Source organism: Mustela nigripes, chromosome 13 (assembly GCF_022355385.1).
Source record: "Mustela nigripes isolate SB6536 chromosome 13, MUSNIG.SB6536, whole genome shotgun sequence".
Lineage (NCBI taxonomy): Eukaryota > Metazoa > Chordata > Mammalia > Carnivora > Mustelidae > Mustela > Mustela nigripes.
This window is the reverse complement of record NC_081569.1, coordinates 118,975,214-118,994,541: the sequence shown is the minus strand read 5'-3', so window position 1 is coordinate 118,994,541 and position 19,328 is coordinate 118,975,214. Positions and strand designations below refer to the sequence as shown.

At 37.3% G+C, this 19,328-nt stretch overlaps 1 protein-coding gene across 2 annotated transcripts in view; it reads right to left on the bottom strand.

Annotated features, from left to right (window-relative positions):
• Positions 1-19,328, bottom strand: part of GALC (galactosylceramidase) — a 66,036-nt gene that overhangs the window by 24,703 nt on the left and 22,005 nt on the right. For both annotated transcript variants that reach the window (XM_059373579.1, XM_059373580.1), the window contains exons 8-10: positions 7,615-7,770; positions 4,097-4,221; positions 2,090-2,217 (exon numbers count right to left, since the gene is read on the bottom strand). In XM_059373579.1, the coding sequence (XP_059229562.1) occupies positions 2,090-2,217; positions 4,097-4,221; positions 7,615-7,770 (409 nt within the window). The remainder of the gene's footprint in view (positions 1-2,089; positions 2,218-4,096; positions 4,222-7,614; positions 7,771-19,328) is intronic.

Below are 19,328 nucleotides of genomic sequence, written 5' to 3'. Positions count from 1 at the left end.
TCTCCATCTGTCTAATAAATAAATAAAGATCTTTTAAAAATGAAAAAATAAAAAAGTAATAAAATAAAATTCACATGGAAGTACAAGCAACCTAGAAGAGCCACAACAACTTTGGAAAAGAACAAATCTGAAGAGCAAACACTACCTATTTCTAGGAACTGTTTTATACACACACATACACACACACAGAGAGTAATCATAGTAGTGGTGTAAAGATATGTAAATATGTCAAAGAAATAGAACAGAGTCCAGAAATAATCCTACATATACTAACTGATTTTCTACAAAGGTGCAAAGGCAATGCAATAGGAAATATAGACTTTCCAGCAAATGGTGCTAGAAGAGACAGAGACCCATATGCAAAAACTTCTCGGATACCACAGCAAAAGCATGTTCCATGAAAGTACAGACGAATAAACTGGACTTCATAAAAATTAAAAACTCCTGCTCCTCCACAGACACTGTTAACAAAATGAAAAGAAAAGCTACAGACTGGGAAATTATCTTTACAAACCATGTATCTGTGACTGACCCAGAATATGTAACACATTAAGAACTCTCAAAATCCAACAATAAGAAAAAGTCAATAAAAAATAGGCAAAAGAACACACACTTCACCAAAGAAGACACATGAAGCCCAAGCACATGAAAAGCTCAACATCATCAGTCATTAGGGATACGCAAGCTGAAGCCAAAAATAAAGTGCTATATCATATATACTACGAGCTGCAATTTTTATAACTGATCACAGCAAGTGTTCACAATGATAAAGAAAAACTAGAACTCCAATCATGCTGCTGATGGAGATTTAAAACAGGAAAACTGTTTTGGAGAAGAGTTTGGCAGCTTCCTAAAAAGCTAAACAGAAGCATATCATTTATTATCCAGCCAATCCATTCCTATGTCTTTACCCAAAAGAAAAGACATAGATTCCCATGGAAAGCCTGTGCACAAATGTTCCTAGCTTTCTGTGTAGTAGCCAGAAAGTAGAAACAAGCCAAACATCTACCCACACGTGCATAGATAAACAAAAAATCTATGGTGTGTCCTTACAATGGAATACTACTTAGCAACAGGTGTATCACAATGTGGATGAATCTTAAAATAATTACCCTGAGTGAAAGCAGCAAGACAAAAAACTACATACTGAATTGGTTCCATGGCGACAAAACTCTAGAAAATGTGAACTAATCTATAGTGCCAAAAAGTAAAAATCAGGGAAGTCACAGGGTGGGAGGAAAAGCGGGACAGAGGGAATATTTAACAAGGGACATGAGTACTCTTTGGGGGGTTTATCTAGATTGTGACGATGGTTTATTGAGCATTTACCTATTGTAAGTCATAAAATTGTGCACGTTAATTATGTGTTTGAAGTGAACCAGAATATGCCACCAAAGAATAGGCCACGTTGGTATAAATATTATTTAAAGTTAAAGGTATTTGAGATTCAAAATATGCCAGGACAAAGTCTTCTCTGAGCTTCCCTTAGTTTACTCAGAGCAGCAACTTCTGGGAAGTAAGACTGCCACAAATGGATCTACTCTGTAGGATGAATTTACTCCCAGGAAGGAAAATGGGAATAAAACCTACCCCCAAATCTCTTCTACAGAGGGTTTTTTCCAGCCCTGAAGAGGGAAGACTGCTCTCCAGTATAGACATACAGTGTCACAATCATTCTTGTTTGTTCTCCTGAAAACCCACTTATCTTCCCAAAAAGTCATTTATTTTCCATTAAGTGCCCTTTCTCCCTTTTTCCCTTATTTCTCTAGGTATATAAACCCAAATTCTAACCACCCCTCGGGGTTACTCATCACTAAGCATCTCCCATGTGTATGCATGTTGCTTGCACGAATAAACTTTTCTCCTGTGAATCTGGCATTTTTTTGACAGTTTAATAGGTGGGGCCTCAGTTTCTGAAACTAAAAGGGTATAGGAAGTAGCTTCTTCCTCCCTACATGTTATTTGTCATATGTCAATTACACTTTGGTAGAGCTGGGGTTTTTTAAAAAGGAAGTGTTTCATTGTGTTTTCTACTGTTTTTCTAATTCTAAGAGAGTCAGTTAATTCCATAAAAACAACAAAGAATTACCATAGTTTCAACGATGATGGTGAGGTTACCTTGACCATCAGTTAGGGCCACGTAGCTTCCTCCTTTCTCTAAGTGACCAACTGTCTTCAGGTAATACCAACCTGGTCGAGTAAACTGAGTGGTATGAGCTATAGAAAAGCAGAGAAAGACCCAATAAAATAGTGATGGAAGAGTTTCTTTAAAAAATAAAACTGATTGAGTCTAACAAGCTCTTTTTTATTTTAGAAGAAAATACATGCCAATGTCATGTTTCAACTTTTGAAGAATTAATCCAGTTAAATGGTACAATTGTAGTAAGAGTAACTATAGTTAGAATTACTGCTAAACATAAATGAACTACACCATTAATTCAAGAGTATTGTCTTTTTTTCCCAAGAATAAAATAATCTCTTCTGAACTATTGTGCCTCTCTATTTAACTCATCCTAATATAACTACCAAAAAAAGACTAAAAATAGTTAATATTACACTTCAAAAACTAAGCTTTAAGATTTCAAACAAGTTTTATTTGCAGAATATATATTTACTGGGTACCTCCAAAGCTGGCTCTGAAAATGTACTGAGCAATATTTCATGTCGCCTTCCTACCCCCAAGACAGTGACAATATTAGCAGAGTACATTAGTTCACCTAGATAATGTGGGACAAACAATTACAAATTTAAGGGGTTAAGCAATGAGGACATACATACAAGCATATTTTTTAAAATGTAATTTAGAGTTTAGAATAATGTTACGATTTCATGACTAATATCATGACTACAAACCCTTCTGAGGAAAATACATCAAATAAAAAATAAAATCCCCAAAATAAAGGTTTAAAAGAAAACAACTTCACTCCAAACTCAGATTTTTCCTATGAAAGCATCCTGCCTTTGAAGAAATGGATTTTTTTAAAGACTGCAGTTATGATGTTAAAGCAAAAGGTCATAAATGCTTTAATTTTTTACTAAAAATATTATAGAAAGAACCTGAATATTATTCAACAACAGGATTTTTATTCTGTTTAAATTATATTCATTTTTAGCATGGTTATATCATTCATGAAAAAGTGGTAATTGTCAACCACTGTCTGCGTGATCTCAACGTCCCTTGTGACTAATAACTGATACTGCAACAAAAATTTTGTTGCTACAGCCCTGCTGATTGTCTTTAAACTATTTTGAAACTTACGTAAGTGTAGATAACTGATGGATGTGTAAAGTGTCTCCTATCTGGCAAGGACTTAATTGATTTCCTCCCCTCCCTGCTATGAGAAATCCAACCTGTCTCCTTTTGCGATTTATCTCAAATTCTTTTACTCTAAATAAATGTGTACTGTTTTTGACTTCTCCTTTGAATTGATTGATTCATCTGCCTGGTTTCTACATAGCATGAAAAAAGTCTTTAACATGTGTTCATTTTTATGAGCATGTGAGTCATGATCTTACATTTTTCTTAAATTATCTATAACAATACTCATCAGTATAAAGCCACAATATCTCATAGAACCTTTACATCTACTTATTCCTTTAGTAATTCATTTGATTTTGTTAGCACACTATTCTCACCAACTAACTATATTAATACAAAGCAACAAAATGTCTCCAAGACTAATTTTAAGACTTCTAGATACTTCTGAGTTGCAATGAATCTTTACAAATACATCATTTCATTAGAAATTATCATAATTTATAATTATACATTTATCAGCTATTTCATGTATTTGTCTCCATCACCAGATGATAAGCCTTTTCCCTCCTCTCTTTCCCCTTTCTTTCTCTTTTCTAAGAGCCTGGTCTTAGGATAGCCAAGACTGGAATACAAAAAGTAATTATCCAAAAGGCTCTTAGAGAATACTATGGCAAATCTTACTTACAACAGAGACGAAAACTTAGAACTTACACATGACACACACACACACACACACACACACACACGCACACATATAATTAGTGTAATCCCTTCTGTTTTCTGCTTTTTCTCCTTAGAGAGAAATCTGAGGCATGAGAGATGGAATCTGAACCATACCTGATACCCAGATAGGAGACTCTACTACATAGTGCCCACTCCATGGCTCCTGAGCGGTCATCAACCCACATCGTCCATAAGGCAACTGTTCATAGTAACTAGCCACCAAATTCCAAGCAATTGTGCTAAAAGGTTTATTTGATAAAAGAGAAAGGCCAAAATAGCTTGTGATCAAAAGGTAAATGTCAAGAAAACTGTATTTAAAAAAAAAAAAAACCTTATTAGAATTTATATAAATATATGAAAAGGAGCAAAAATGACCACCCAAAACAAGAAAATAGAAGTCACCTAAGTTCGTTCACATTTTGAAAACTTCAGTGCTGGATCCATCTAGGTATTTTTAATGGTGAAATGCATAATTTAAAAACACAAATGTATATGGGATATATAATTTTTGCTGAACAGTGGTATAGCCAGAAGATGAATATGCTCTACCAGTACCAGACATGTCACAGATTTGATTCAAATACAAATAAAGGCTTATCCATACCTGCTTTCCCTTCGACAGTCAGCCTTCTTAATGCCCCAGTTTCATGACATAATTTTATGAACTTGACTCTGAGCTGCTGCAAAGTTTTACAACTGAGAACTCTTAGAGTCAGACTGCCTGGGTTCAAATCATGGTTCCACCACTAACCTCTCTGGACCTCAGTTTCATCGTCTGTAAAATGAGGATAATAACCATATCTAGCTCACGTGATCATTGCAAGGAGTCACTGTATTAATGCCTGTAAAGTGTTTAGAACAAAGTCTGATGTCTAATACTACGATGAGTTTGTCTCATCTACAAGATGGGTCAGCTTGGTGGTCTGCATTTTGGCCCATTTCGGAATTCTATAGCTGGTACTGAACCCTGAAATAGTGACTCCGTAGTTTTCAGGAAAATCCAAGGGGAAAAGGGAAGCTCTGGCTCCTGGTACTGCTGGGTTTCTCACAGCTCAAAAACTAAATAAATAAATAAAATTTTAAAAATAACAAAATGAAACAACAACAACAAAAAAACAGTAACAATAATAAGAAACCCAGAGCTTACCCTCAGAATTTCCCTTTTTTCTTACCAAGTCATCACCCATCATAAAATGACTTTTTTAGGAAATCAAAGCCTTCTAATTCTGTCAACACAAAGTAGAAATAATAGCCCCAATTTTCAAAAATCCTTACTACCAGCAAAAACTAAGAGTTCTCATGATTTTACCCCTGGATTACAAGATGCATAGTATCTTCTCTGACTAGTGATAGATACATAAACCAAAAACTACCTGACTAGCATTTTATTATATACACAAGTCTTTAAAATCTATATACCTCCCCTTTCTAAAAATATACCCTAAGGAAATAATTATAGATGTGTACAAAGATATCTGTATACAATTGATCATTTCAATGAGCACAAAGCTGTCAACTTAAAATAAAAACAACTTCCGTTTCTGGAAGAGAAGACCCTTCAGTGAGGTATAAGACACTGTCTACATCAGTGCTTCCCAAACTTGTGGGGCATCAGAATTGGCGGGGGCACTGATGACACAAGCAGAGTCTCCAACGCCTTCTGGGGAGATTATGAGTCAGCACACCTAGGCTGCTGCCAAGACATCTTGGCCTCAGGTGCTTCTCGAGACAAGGCAAGTTTGGGGAACCATGTTCTATGTAACAGAATGTACATAAGCATTAAAAATGACGAAACAGAAGTACACTCAAATACGGAAAAAAAGGTCATAATGCCTTTTTAAATGAGCAGCTTAATACTAAACATACAGTATGGTCTTAATTCTATATTAAAATTTCATACATATAAATATAAATGGGAGGACATACACCAACATTTTTAAGGATGGTTCCCTCTAGATGGCAAAAATAGGGGTGATTTTGTTTCCTTCTTTGTACTTATATGCAGTTACTAAATTCTCTGTCATGAGTGTGCATTACTCTTAATACCAAATTATGTTATTAGAACCAAACTCTTCATGATAAGCATCTTTTCTTTTAGAAAGGGAAGAAAAAGAACAAAGGCTGTAAAAAGAACATATCAGCTCACATTAACATCACAAAAATATGTACTGGCTTACTTCTGTTCTATTTATTATTGTTTTAGAAAGCAAATTTGAATCTAATTACAGTTAATGCTTCTTAAAGCATTTAAGAAATGTTACCCTGAGAAATAAAAAGAGCTGTATTCTGGGACACTGGGGTGGCTCAGTGGGTTAAGCATCAGACTCTTCATTTTGACTCAGGTCATGATTTCAGGGTTGTGACAGCAAGCCCTACGATCTCAGGGTTATGAGCATGGAGCCTGCTTAACATTCTCTCTTTACCCTCTCTCTCTGCACCATCCTGCCCTGTAAGCATGCATGTGTGAAGCTTCCTCTCTCCCCCCGCACCAAAAAGAACATTGTGTTCTCTCTTAAAAGACAGCTATACAAATTAAGTGATTCTATGAGGAATCAGTCAGGCAGATTGGGAAGTGGATAGTCCATAAGACCACTTGCCTGGTCTTCTCAAAAGGTTGCAGACATAAAAAATAGGGAAGGAAAGAGGGACACCTGGGTGGCTCAATCAGTTAAACTTCTGCCTTTGGCTCAGGTCAAGACCCCAGGGACCTGGGATCGAGCACCATGTCAGTCAAGCTCCCTGCTCAGTGTGGAGTCTGCTTCTCCATCTTCCTATGTGTACTCCCCCACTCATGCTCTCTCGCTCCCTCTCAAATAAATAAATTCTTAAAAATAAAATTAGGGATGGGCGCCTGGGTGGCTCAGTGGGTTAAGCCGCTGCCTTCGGCTCAGGTCATGATCTCAGGGTCCTGGGATCAAGTCCCACATCGGGCTCTCTGCTCAGCAGGGAGCCTGCTTCCTCCTCTCTCTCTGCCTGCCTCTCTGCCTACTTGTGATCTCTGTCTGTCAAATAAATAAATAAAATCTTTAAAAAAAATTAAAAATAAAATAAAATTAGGGAAGGAAGGAAACCATTCTAGATTAAAAGAGATTGTAGGGCAGGACATCTAAATGCAATGCAAGCTTGATTGGCTCTTAGTTTTTTTTTAAAAAGGCTATAGGTGATACCTTGAGGAATAATTGGGAAAATTTTAACATACACTAAGTAGCAGATATTTTTTTAAAGGGCTCTTATGCTCTTATGTATCAAAATGATATACTGATCATGTAGGAGAATATCCTTTATGTTTTGGGACCACATGCTAAAATCTTTTGGGGCGAAGTGTTATGACATCTGTAATTTATAACTGTTCATTAAAAGATATACATAACATCAAAAATCATAGAACTGCATAAATTTTACTATAAATTATATCTCAATAAGCCTGAATATTCAATACAGACAATATTCAAATATAAAAAAATACATAACCTTAGGTATATATAGATGTACAGATAAAGCTAATAAACCAAAATGTTTACAATCATTGAATCTAGGTTGTGAGAATATGGAAGCCTATTGTACCTTTTTCTACTTATTGTGTTTTTGAAATTTTTCATAATAAAAACCTTTAAAAGTTTTCAATAACTTACGCAGTCATGTAGCCATTGATATAATTCTGATTCAATATGCGGCCCAAGCAGCCTGCACCCACATCATTATTTAAGGTGCTAAAATCTTCAGAAGACCAAAGCTTCTTCTTAGTCAACTTCGCATCCTTTACTGTGTGGGTCCCAGGATAATGAGCTCTAGAAAAGAAAGCATGGAAATGGGAAAAGGCAGAACATGCCACTTATATCTATTTGTTGAAAGAATAAAAACACGTCCTCACCACTGTTTTCTATTTTAAAACAATGGGCAGCTTGTGGGTAGAGGTCACACCAACTAGAAGCTTCTGCTTCCCATTCTTTTGTCTCCGGATGCCCTGAAAATGTGATAAGCCTATACTCACACACAGAATAGTAAGGAAGATCACCAGTGGATGAGAGATTTCTGTTTCTAGAAACCATAAAATGGATGGAAACCCACTGACAGACAGAGACAGCAGAGGAGGTCACAGCCTAGAACACTCCAAGAGATTAATCAGATGGAGAGAGTATTCAGACTTCCCAGGGGAAGCAGAGAGCTCAGAACAGAAGAAAGGAATATGAAGGAAACCAAAAATAAGACTAATGAGACTACTGTATACCTACCCCTGAGTAGAGAGAGAAAAAAAGAGCTTGGTATTTTCCCAGGCAAAAACAAGAAGTCAAAAACAACCAAAGCCCAGAGAGTTATTTCTTGAATAAAAAGAAGACACTACCTTGGATAAGCTAGAAACTATCACCCCAAAGCAGTGGTGGTTCTTAACCCCGGTGCTTCTGCTGGTGGAGAAGGGAGGGCCAAGCAGGATTTGCTACTCCCATCCTAAGGTGCACAGGGCAGGTCCTCACAACAAAGAACTACCCAGGGAACATATCAAAAGTACAGAGGATGAGAACCCCTCCCTTATTCCACCATTTAAGAAAAGTCAGTCAAAGTATAAATGTGTATTTATTATTCTGAGTAAAAACTGACTTAATGATGATTTTGGAAGTTACTGATTACTGAATAAAAACAGTTAAGGAATTTCAAATAGAAATAGAAATAGAAAATGACAGAAGAACAAGAGCACATCAGCTAAGTGACTTTAGGCACATGAGTGTACACTTTCTAGGACAACAATTACTTACAGAAAACTAAATAATATGAGCAGAATAATGGGGACAGAATTAAAGCATAATTCTAAACTTTGTAGTTTGGTGTTGCAGTATTCTTTACATTAAAGAAATGAAGACCTGTTTTGGTTTGTAGTTATTTAATTCCATTTAGGTCATGAATCTTTCAAGAAAAATTCCCATTTGGGAATTCAATCTACCTCATGAAGATGAATTAGGGCACAGCATCAGTTTGGCACTTCAGGATTTCATGAGGAAGAAAAGAACATGAAACAAACAAGAGAGGACTAAGAAGAAGGATTCGAGAAAAATTAGGTAACAGCAAGATGTTGCCGCATCAGCGAACTCCACTGAAAACAGGCATTTGATTCAGCAGTGTAAATACACACTACCTACAGAGACCTCAAGGGTAGGCTAGCACCTAACAGGGTTAAGAAATTATTATTCTGACACTGCAATGCCCAAAACATGAAGTCTGTTACCAATCTTTGGAACAATTTTAACAAATGTTTACATTTTAGTTTCATAAGAATGAAGCTGAAGTATCTCAGAACCAAATATCCTAGAACTTCATTCTATGATCATGATATTCAGCCACATACTAGTATTAAGATTCATCCCAATGTTACTCAGCCAAATGTATGCTTGGTTTATCTCTGGTCAAATATACTTGCAGAAAAAAGGAAAAGCCTGGGGGCACCTGGGCGGCACAGTCAGTTAAGCATCAACTCTTGGTTTCACCTCAGGTTATGATCTCTATCTCAGGGTTGTGGGATTGAGCCCCACAAAGGGCTCTGCACTGAGTTCAGAGTTGGCTTGAGACTCTCTCCCTCTCCCTCTGCCCCGCCTTGCCATGCTCGCTCTCACTCTCTCTCAAATTAATAAATCTTAAAAAGAAAAAAAAAAAAAGAGGAAATAAAGTGAAAGCCTGGAAAGTGATATGCTATTGTGTTACTAATGATCTCCAGATTTTAGGATTCTGAGTAAGTTCTATCTTTACAAGGTTTCTACCTTTTCCAAATTTTCATTTTCTTTCATGAATTATTTTTATAATCTAAAAAAGTATCTCTCTTAAAGTTCCAGATAACTAAGAGATCCAAGTACAATAGACTGTTGACAGTTTAAACCAACAGAAATATGAGGTGAGCAACACGTGTATAATTTTAAATTTTGTAGCAGCTGCATTTAAACAAAGGAAAAGGGAAATTCTCCTGATATATTTTGCTTAACTCAATGTATCCAAAATATTATCATTCAACATGTAGTCAACATAAAAAACTAATAACATTTAACATTTTTAAAATATCAAATCTTTAAAAGCCAGTGTCTACTTTACAATTACAACAGACCTAAATTCAGACTAGTCACGTTTCAAGTGCCCCTTAGCTAACTGTGGCTAGTGGCTACCGAATTAGACCATACAGGTGTAAACTCTTCACGGTTTCAGAAAAACATAGCCAACAATCCTATCGGGAATGGTAGAGCCTCGTGGGTAGGAGAAGCTGCCTGACCAAAGTCCACATTGATGAAGACGGGCATACTCAGGGTTAGGGAGAACAACAGTTAGGTAATAAGGAGCATCAGGCCCAGAAGGAGCAGACCCCAGAAGGCACTGTGACTACAAAACAGGAGCTTCCGCAGTTAGGCCAAGTACAACGTGAAGATGGCAAGGGAGGGGGCAGCAGGAGGGAGGGGGCAGCAGGAGAATGAAGAACTCCTGAACAAAATCTTATTATTCCACAATAACCTGAATTTGGAAATGATCCAAATGACCACTAACAAAGAAGAGGGGGATAAATTGTGACTTATTCCTACAACTGAAGGCAAAACAGGAATTAAAAGGTATCATGTCTATACTTGGCAATAAGAGTTAATCTCAAGACTACAATGTTGACCAAAATAATAGATACTCAATGATGCCATTTTCTTTTAAGATTTTATTTATTTATTTGAAAGAGAATGAGTGAGAGAGAGCACAAGCCAGCAGGGAGAGGCAGAGCAGACCCCCCACTGAGCAGGGAGCGTGATGCGGGGCTCCATCCCAGGACCCTGAGTCGAAGGCAGATGCTCAACTGACTGAGCCACCCAGGTGTCCCTCTATGATGCCACGTAAATGAAGTTTTTTTTATTTCAAATCAATTAGCCAGGGGTGCCTGCGTGGCTCAGTCATTAAGCGCCTGCCTTTGCTCAGGTCATGATCCCAGGACCCTGGGATAGAGCCCATACTGGGCTCCCTGCCCAGCGGGAAGCCCACTCTTCCCTCTCACGCTCTCCCTGCTTGTGTTCCCTCTCTCTTGTCACGCTCTCTGTCAAATATATACATAAAATCTTTTTTAAAATTTTAAATTAAAAAATAAAATCAATTAGCTAAACAGACACATGAAAAACGGCTCATCACCATTAGCCATCAGAGAAATTCAAATCAAAACCATATTGAGATACCACCTTACACCAGCAGAATGGCAAAAATTGACAAGACAAGAAACAACAAATGTTGGAGAGGTTGTGGAGAAAGGGGAACTCTCTTACACTGCTGGTGGGGATGCAAGTTGGCACAGTTTTTCCACTTTGGAAAACAGTTCCAAAGGGGGTGGAGGGGGGTTCCTCAAAAAGTTAAAAATAGAGCTACTCTATGACCCAGCAATTGCACCAATAGGTATTTACCCCAAAGATACAGATGCAGTGAAAAGAAGGGCCACATGCACCCCAACATTCATAGCAGCAATGTCCACAAAAGCCAAAGTGTGAAAGGAGCCAAGATGTCTTTCAACAGATGAATGGATAAAGATGTGGTCCATACATACAATGGAATATTACTCAGCCATCAGAAAGGATGAATACCTAACTTTTGCATCAACATAGTCGAGACTGGAGAAAAATATGCTAAGTGAAATAAGGCAAGCCGAGAAAGTTAATTATCATATGGTTTCACTTCTTTGTGGAACATAGGAATAGCACGAAGGACATTAGGAGAAGGAAGGGAAAAATGAAGGGGGTGGGGGTGGAATCAGAGGGAAAGACCATGAGAGGCTATGGACTCCAAGAAACAAACTGAGGGTTTTAGAGGGGAGGAGAGTGGGGGGAAGAGGTACGCCAGTGACAGGTGTTAAGGAGGACACGTATTGCGTGGAGTACTGGGTGTACAGAAAAACAATGAGTCATGGAACACTATGTCAAAAACTAATGACGTACTGTATGGTGACTAATGTAACATAATAAAAAAATAAAAATAAAATAAAATCAATTAGTCAACATATAGTAAGTACATCATTACTTTCAGATGTAGAGCTCAGTAGTTCATCAGTTGCATATAACACCCAGTTCTCATCACATTACATGCCCTCTAAATAAAGTTTTAAACAAGGAAAATTAGTCTACAGTTTTAGGGCTAACATTAGTAGTCGCCTTTGGGACCAGAGGAGAGGCCAATGATTAGAAAGCTTTCCAAGGGAAGAGTTGCTCAGATACTGATAATTTTCTATTTCTTGACCTGGGTAGTGGTGATGCAGTTATGTTCACTTTGTGACAATTCATTATTCCATATTCTTATGACTTATATACTTTTATATATGCATGTGGGTATGTGTATATATGCATGTTATCCTTTGTTAAGGAGATGATTGTTAGACAACAGAAGTATAGGAAACTAAAATGAGAGAATTCTAGAATTATTATAAAAAAAACACATTTTAGAAATGAAGAAAGGAAAAAGAAACACAAGACAGAATAGACCTTGTGGAAAACACAATAAGAAAAATAGAGGGTAGCAAGGATAAAATTATAGAGAATCAAACAGAAATAAAGAGATAACAATGGTTTGAGAGAAATAGAGAACAAAGGTAATATGCAAACAAGATCCAAAATGCATTACTGGGTATTCTAAAAGGAAAACCAAAGCAATGGAGCAGGATAATTACTTAAATTAAGATTTAAGTAAATCTTGGGGCGCCTGGGTGGCTCAGTGGGTTAAAGCCTCTGCCTTCGGCTCAGGTCACTATCCCGGGGTCCGGGATCGAGCCCTGCATCAGGCTCTCTGCTCAGCAGGGAACCTGCCTTCCCCTCTCTCTCTGCCTGCCTCTCTGCCTACTTGTGATCTCTATCTGTCAAATAAATAAAAATTTTTTTTAAATATTTAAGTAAATTTTATTGAAATAAGAAAACACTTAAATACAGACAGTGAAAAGGCATATAATATGTACTGGAAATGTTAAAGAGCATATAACTACTAGATTTAAAAGTTAAGGAAAAATATTCTTTGAATATACAGGAATTGTGTCAAGTCATTTATAAGGAAGAAAAAAATATAAGTTTCATCAATGATAACACACTTGAAAATGGCAGAACCTAAGATCAAAGGGCACCTTATAGAACAAAGTTGCTCAATCTTCCTATATACTGTTTTGTACTTTTACTTAAGAAATAAACAACTATCTTGCTTAAACCACGTTCTGTTTTGGTCTATGAAAACAATTTAAAACAATTTAAATAATACCCTAATACATGGAAGCTAGAGATGTAGATGTCTGACATAGTTCAGTAATCCAAGAAGCCAGGATATAGTTTCAATTATCCCCCCATGGAAATAGAACTAAGTCCTTTTACTGGAATATAAGATAAGCATACCTACAAAAGGATATTTGCTATTGTTGGAGACAGTTTCATTAACTAATATGAGGCTTTTTCTATTATTTCGACTCAACAAAGATAAGGAATTCCAGGAGCAAAATAGAATGCTCACACAAAAAAATAGGAAATACTGTTTAGAGGCCTCAGACTACAAAGAATGTAGTGGCATAAAGAAAAAAGTATATTTTACTTCCATATAATCATTCCAAGTTGAGAATCAAGGTTGGTGGAAGCAGCACTTCTATCTTCTTATTGGTCAAATGGTTGCCTCAGATTCCAGCCAGTAGGAAGGAAAAGAGGTAGAAGAAGAGTGTACCCAATATCCTACAGTATAAACCCTCAGGTGTTACTTATCAATTGTGCTCTCATTTCATCACCAGAAACTTAATCCTATTGTCCTATCTTAACTTCAAAGAATGCTGAGAGTCTTGCCTTGGGCCCAGGAAGAACAGGATAGGTTTTGGCAAACCACTAGCAGCTGCTTCTACTTTAGGGTAAATGAGAGGTCCAAGAGAGGGGGAAAACAACAACCAAAAAAGAAAGAAAGAAAGAAAGAAAGAAGTCTAGCATCAGAATTCTGAACAGCAACATTTTATGTGAGTAACCAACAGCGTAAATTTTATGGCATTCAAGGATTAAGAAAATGTGAGTCAGGGAGTTTATATCTAGCCAAACTGTCCTTCAAGTATAAAGACCACAAACGATGAGTTAAAAAACACGTAAGAGATCAAGAAATATTGTTTCCATTAGCACTTCCTGAAAAATATGACAAATAGTAAGCTTCTGACACCTAAGAATCTAAGGAAAAAACTTCAGCAAAAGACCTGAAGGTGAACACTGCATATGCTTAATGGTAGAACTAGACTAAAAGAAAGAGTAATTTAGTACATAAATATTACATGTTCTTTTTTTTTTTTTAATTTATCTGAGAGAGAGAGGGAATGCATGAGCCAAGGGAGGCGCAGAGAAGCAGACTCCCCACTGAGTAGCGAGCCTGGCATGGGACTCCAACCCAGAGTCCTGAGATCACAACCCGAGCTGAAGGCGACACTTAACCTACTGAGCCACCAGGTGCCCAAATGTTACATGTTCTGATAATGTGTAACTTATACAGCAGATGCAAAATAGGAGGAGGAGGAAAGAAAATGAAATGTAAATGAAGTCTGCCAACTGGCTGAGAATTGAAGGCTACAGCTTGCAGCTGACAAATCAAGACAGTAAAGCTTAAGGTCATGTAAGAGTACAAAGATTAAGAAATTCTGGTAATTAAAATTCCACTGTAGGAGTGAGAAGGCAAGAAAGAGGAAGTTATGAAATAAGTTTCGCACTGCTTATAGTAAACCAACACATAATAACCACATAGAAAAGGAACTAAGAGTATTAGTGTGAACATTTTCTCAACTGCAGCACTATTGATATTTTGGCAGGATAATTCTTTGTTGTGGGGAATTTATCCTGTGCTTGGGAGGATACTTCGAAACGTCTCTGACCTCCACCCATCACGCCAGTACAATCACAGATATTTCCAGGCATTACCAAATGTTCCCTGGGAGGCACATTATCCCCAGCTAAGAACCACTGGCATAAAGGTATCAGTATAAATGCAATCCATAGAATCAAAAAAATCAAACCTTGCTAAGTAACAAAAAAGCTACTTTCTTCAAAAAGAGCAAAAAGAAGGGGCGCCTGGGTGGCTCAGTGAGTTAAAGCCTCTGCCTTTGGCTCAGGTCATGGTCTCAGAGTCCTGGGATCGAGCCCTACATCGGGCTCTCTGCCTGCTTCCTCCTCTCTCTCTCTCTCTGCCTGACTCTCTCCCTGCTTTTGATCTCTGTCTGTCAAATAAATAAATAAAATCTTTAAAAAAAAAAAAAGAAAACAAATCACATAGCAAGATTTTGTTTTAGTATATACACAGTGTAAATAATTAATAAGACAATATAGAAGACAATATAGAGTATATCATTATATCATTAATTATATATAGTTTCAATTATATCTTTAAGTACAAACGAGTTTAAACCAAGCATTAATATCAGAAGATTTTTAGGGCAGCGAAAAAAACAAAATTTAAATCTATGCTTTATGCAAGCCACACACATAAAAAGAAATAACGTCAAGAGGTGAAGGATGAAAGTATGGGCAAAGATATTTCAGGCAAATATAAATGAAAAGAAAGCAGAGGTCTCCTTCTTAGTCAGAGGCAAAGCAAAATTCATACCAAGAAACATAATGAGGCAAAAAATGACATTTTCTTTCCTTTTCGGTTTTTTTTTTTTTTTTTTTGGTCACCACCTCTCCCAATGTAGGGCTCAAACTCATGATCCCAAAATCAAAAGTCGCATGTTCTTCCTCCTGAGCCAGCAAGGTACCCCAAAGAATGTCATTTTCTAATGTCAACAGTTCAAAGATAAGATGATAAGGTAAGACATTAATACCTGTAACATAACACAGAGCAACTTTCAGAAGCATAAACTGCAAGAAACTGAAACCCACAAGTGAGAGGAAACTAACACTCTGGGTAACCCTGGATAGTTGAAGTGAACAAAATAATTAGGATACAGAATACCTAAACAATGCAATCACTAAGGTAGATAATATACACTCAACCTTTATATCCTGATTTAAAAAAAATAAATCTTAATATAATAAGACAAAAAGAAGCTTCTGGGAAAGTTTTTGAAAAAAAGTTTTTAAATGCATTCAGCATTAAATGACAGTGCAATGAAATGAGAAAATAAAACAGAGCTAAAGCAGTCCTCAAAGGAATATTTGCTTTGTCAGTTGGCCATATCAATAAAGATACAATGAATTAAACAACTAACTTTTTCCTGAGACACAGCAAAACCCATAGCTTCATTCAAGTATTTCTTCCTAGACAAATATATTCAAAAATCAACACAACTTTGTTTTCCCCCTCAAGACTTGAGCTGCTTATGAAAGTTTTAACAATAAAGGCAAAAAACTATATTCTAATTTCAATGAATGCAATGTTCAAATACATCTTCCTTTTCTTGCCCAAAATAAATAAATAAATAAATAAATAATCCTAAATCTGACCTAATAATGCTTCAGTCAATTTCCAATTAGAAACAGAACAGATGGGCAGGTTAAACTAAACTGTAAGGATGAAACTATTAAATCCCAGACTGTGAGATACTTTATAGGACAAACAATCCAGTTTGACAAATGAAAGGGAATAAAAAGATGGGGCAGCAGGGCACCTGGGTGGCTCAGTTGGTTAAGTCTCTGCCTTCAGCTCAGGTCATGATCCCAGGATCCTGGGATTGAGCCCAATGCTGGGCTCTCTGCTCAGCAGGGAGCCTGCTTCTCCCTCTCCCTGTCACTCCCCCTGCTTGTACTTTCTTTGTCAAATAAATAAATAAAATCTTAAAAAAAAAAAAAAGAAGATGGGGCAGGAACCGAAAAAATCAGAAGAGACTTAAACATCAACCAGTCACAATGTATGAAACTAAACTGGATCCAGATTCAATTAAAGCTATAAAATAACAGGAACAAATACTTGATAATATCAAGAGACTGTTACATTTTTGGATGTAATATTGTTATCGTTTATGGTAAAAAAAAAAAAAAAGAAATCTTTAAAGATGCATGGTAGAATTTTTGCGAAAGAAATAACGTAATGTGTGGGATCTGCTTCAGAATAATGTGGGAGGAAGAAGAGAAACTATAAGCAGAAAGAGCGAGGCACCCCCAGAAACAGAAAGACAAGCTTCCTTGACATGAGAAATGTCATCTTGGGCCCCCAGCCATCTTGCCATCTATGCCTAACTGGCACCTCTTACCCAAAGCACATTTCTTGCAGAACTTCCTGAGATATGTTGAAATTGCAGAACAACAGATCCCGGTAGATAACAATTTCAAGGAAACCATAAAATGTAAGCACAAACAGCGACTATCAGGCAAGGAGATAAACTAATCATATCAGGAACAATAAATCAGTGGTAAATCTTCCAGTGCTGGTTTAAAAATAAAGACGGACCTGATACACATTCTTGAGCTATCTTTGCAGGATCTGGACCGTTTTGAGTGCTCAGATACCAGGAACTGGTGATGCTGACCCTCATGACTTGGGCTCTGTCACTTTAAGATGACTTCTGCCCCCATTACATCCTGAATGCCCCACTGAGTAAGCCCCATCACCTAAAACTTCCTCAGTTTTGTGGTTCAAGGAGACCCTGCTTTGGAAACATTCCTGGTGCTCTCCTTTACTTGTTACAAGTAAAACCCTTCTTTTTTTATCCTTTGGTGTGTCTTTTTGGCTCCACACACATCAAAAGATGCAAACCTAGTTTCAGGTAACAGAATGGACAGGATATGGGTAGAGAACTAGCCATGGGGTCACAGTTATGGAGGCTGAGTTACAGGAACCAGGAGATTCATTATCTTATTCTGCCTATGTCATATACATACATTCAAAGTACTTCATTTAAAAAAAATAGGAACATGTAGATCAAGCAGTCTTCAGAGTGAATAAAGACTAAATTCCATACATATGTGTATTCTATTTTTCAAATGTTTATATACATCACAACAGACAAAATTCAAATTCACTTAAAAAAATACTAGTAGGTGAAGGGTAGAAGAAGAGGGAATTGGAGGAAGATGGTCAAAAGGCACAAATAAATAAGTACTAGGGATGTGCTATATGGCATTAGGCCTATAATGAACAATGCTGTGGGACAAATAGTAAAGTTGTTAAAAAGTAGATACTGGGAGCTCTCATCATAAAGAGAAATCATCTTTCCTTTTCTTTTGACTGTATCTGTATGAGATGATGGATGTTAACTAAACCTATCATGGTAATTATCTCATATATATGTAAATCAAATCATTATGCCCTATACCTTAAAGTTATACAGTGATGTATGTCAATTATTTGTCAATAAAACTGGAAAAAAAAAGACAGAAAAAAATTACTAGCACTCAGGAAGGCCAAGGCCCAAAGGACTGACTGGCAAACTAGACTAAAGAGCAGGGTCAAAGCCAGCCTGCTAAGGAAACATGACAAGAGCCATGGCCGGTGATTAGCCGTGCCATTTACATGAAGTCTTCATTCATGGAAGAACGCCCAACACAGGAAGTCTGTCTTTTGTAATTTCTAAAATTTAAATACTACTCTGTCCCTTAATTGAAACAAAGCCATGTTTCATTACTCCAAACGTTAACACATTTCTTCGAAGTACCAATACATTCCATTGTCATAGAAAGATCTCAAACTACAGGTGACCCTCGAATAATGTGCATGACAATAATGTAATGACAAATAATGTGCATGACAATAATGTGCATGATTTTCATGTGCATCTGAAAATCCAAATATAATCTTGGACTCCCCAAAAACGTAATTGCCAATAGCCTGTTGACCAGAAGACCAATAACATATATAGTTGATTAACACATATTTTGTATGCTCTATGTGTTACATACTGTATCCTTACAGTAAAGGAAGCTAGAGAAAAGAAAATGTTATTAAGAAAATCACAAGGAGGAGTCAAGATGGCGGAGAAGTAGCAGGCTGAGACTATTTCAGCTAGCAGGAGATCAGCTAGATAGCTTATCTAAAGATTGCAAACACCTGCAAATCCATCAGCAGATCGAAGAGAAGAAGAACAGCAATTCTGGAAACAGAAAAACAACCACTTTCTGAAAGGTAGGACTGGCCCAAAGCAATGGGAAGATAGACCCCGGGGGGAGGGGCCGGCTCCCGGCAAGCAGCGGAGCAACGGAGCACAAAATCAGGACTCTTAAAAGTCTGTTCCACTAAGGGACATCGCTCCAGAGGCTAAACCGGGGCGAAGCCCACGCGGGGTCAGCATGGCCTCAGGTCCCGCAGGGTCACAGAAGGATCGGGGGGTGTCTGAGTGTCGCAGAGCTTGCGGGTATTGGAACGGGAAAACCGGCTACAGAGACAGAGCCGACAGTAAGCTCACAGCTCGGTGTTACCTTGAACCGGTCGCAGGCTC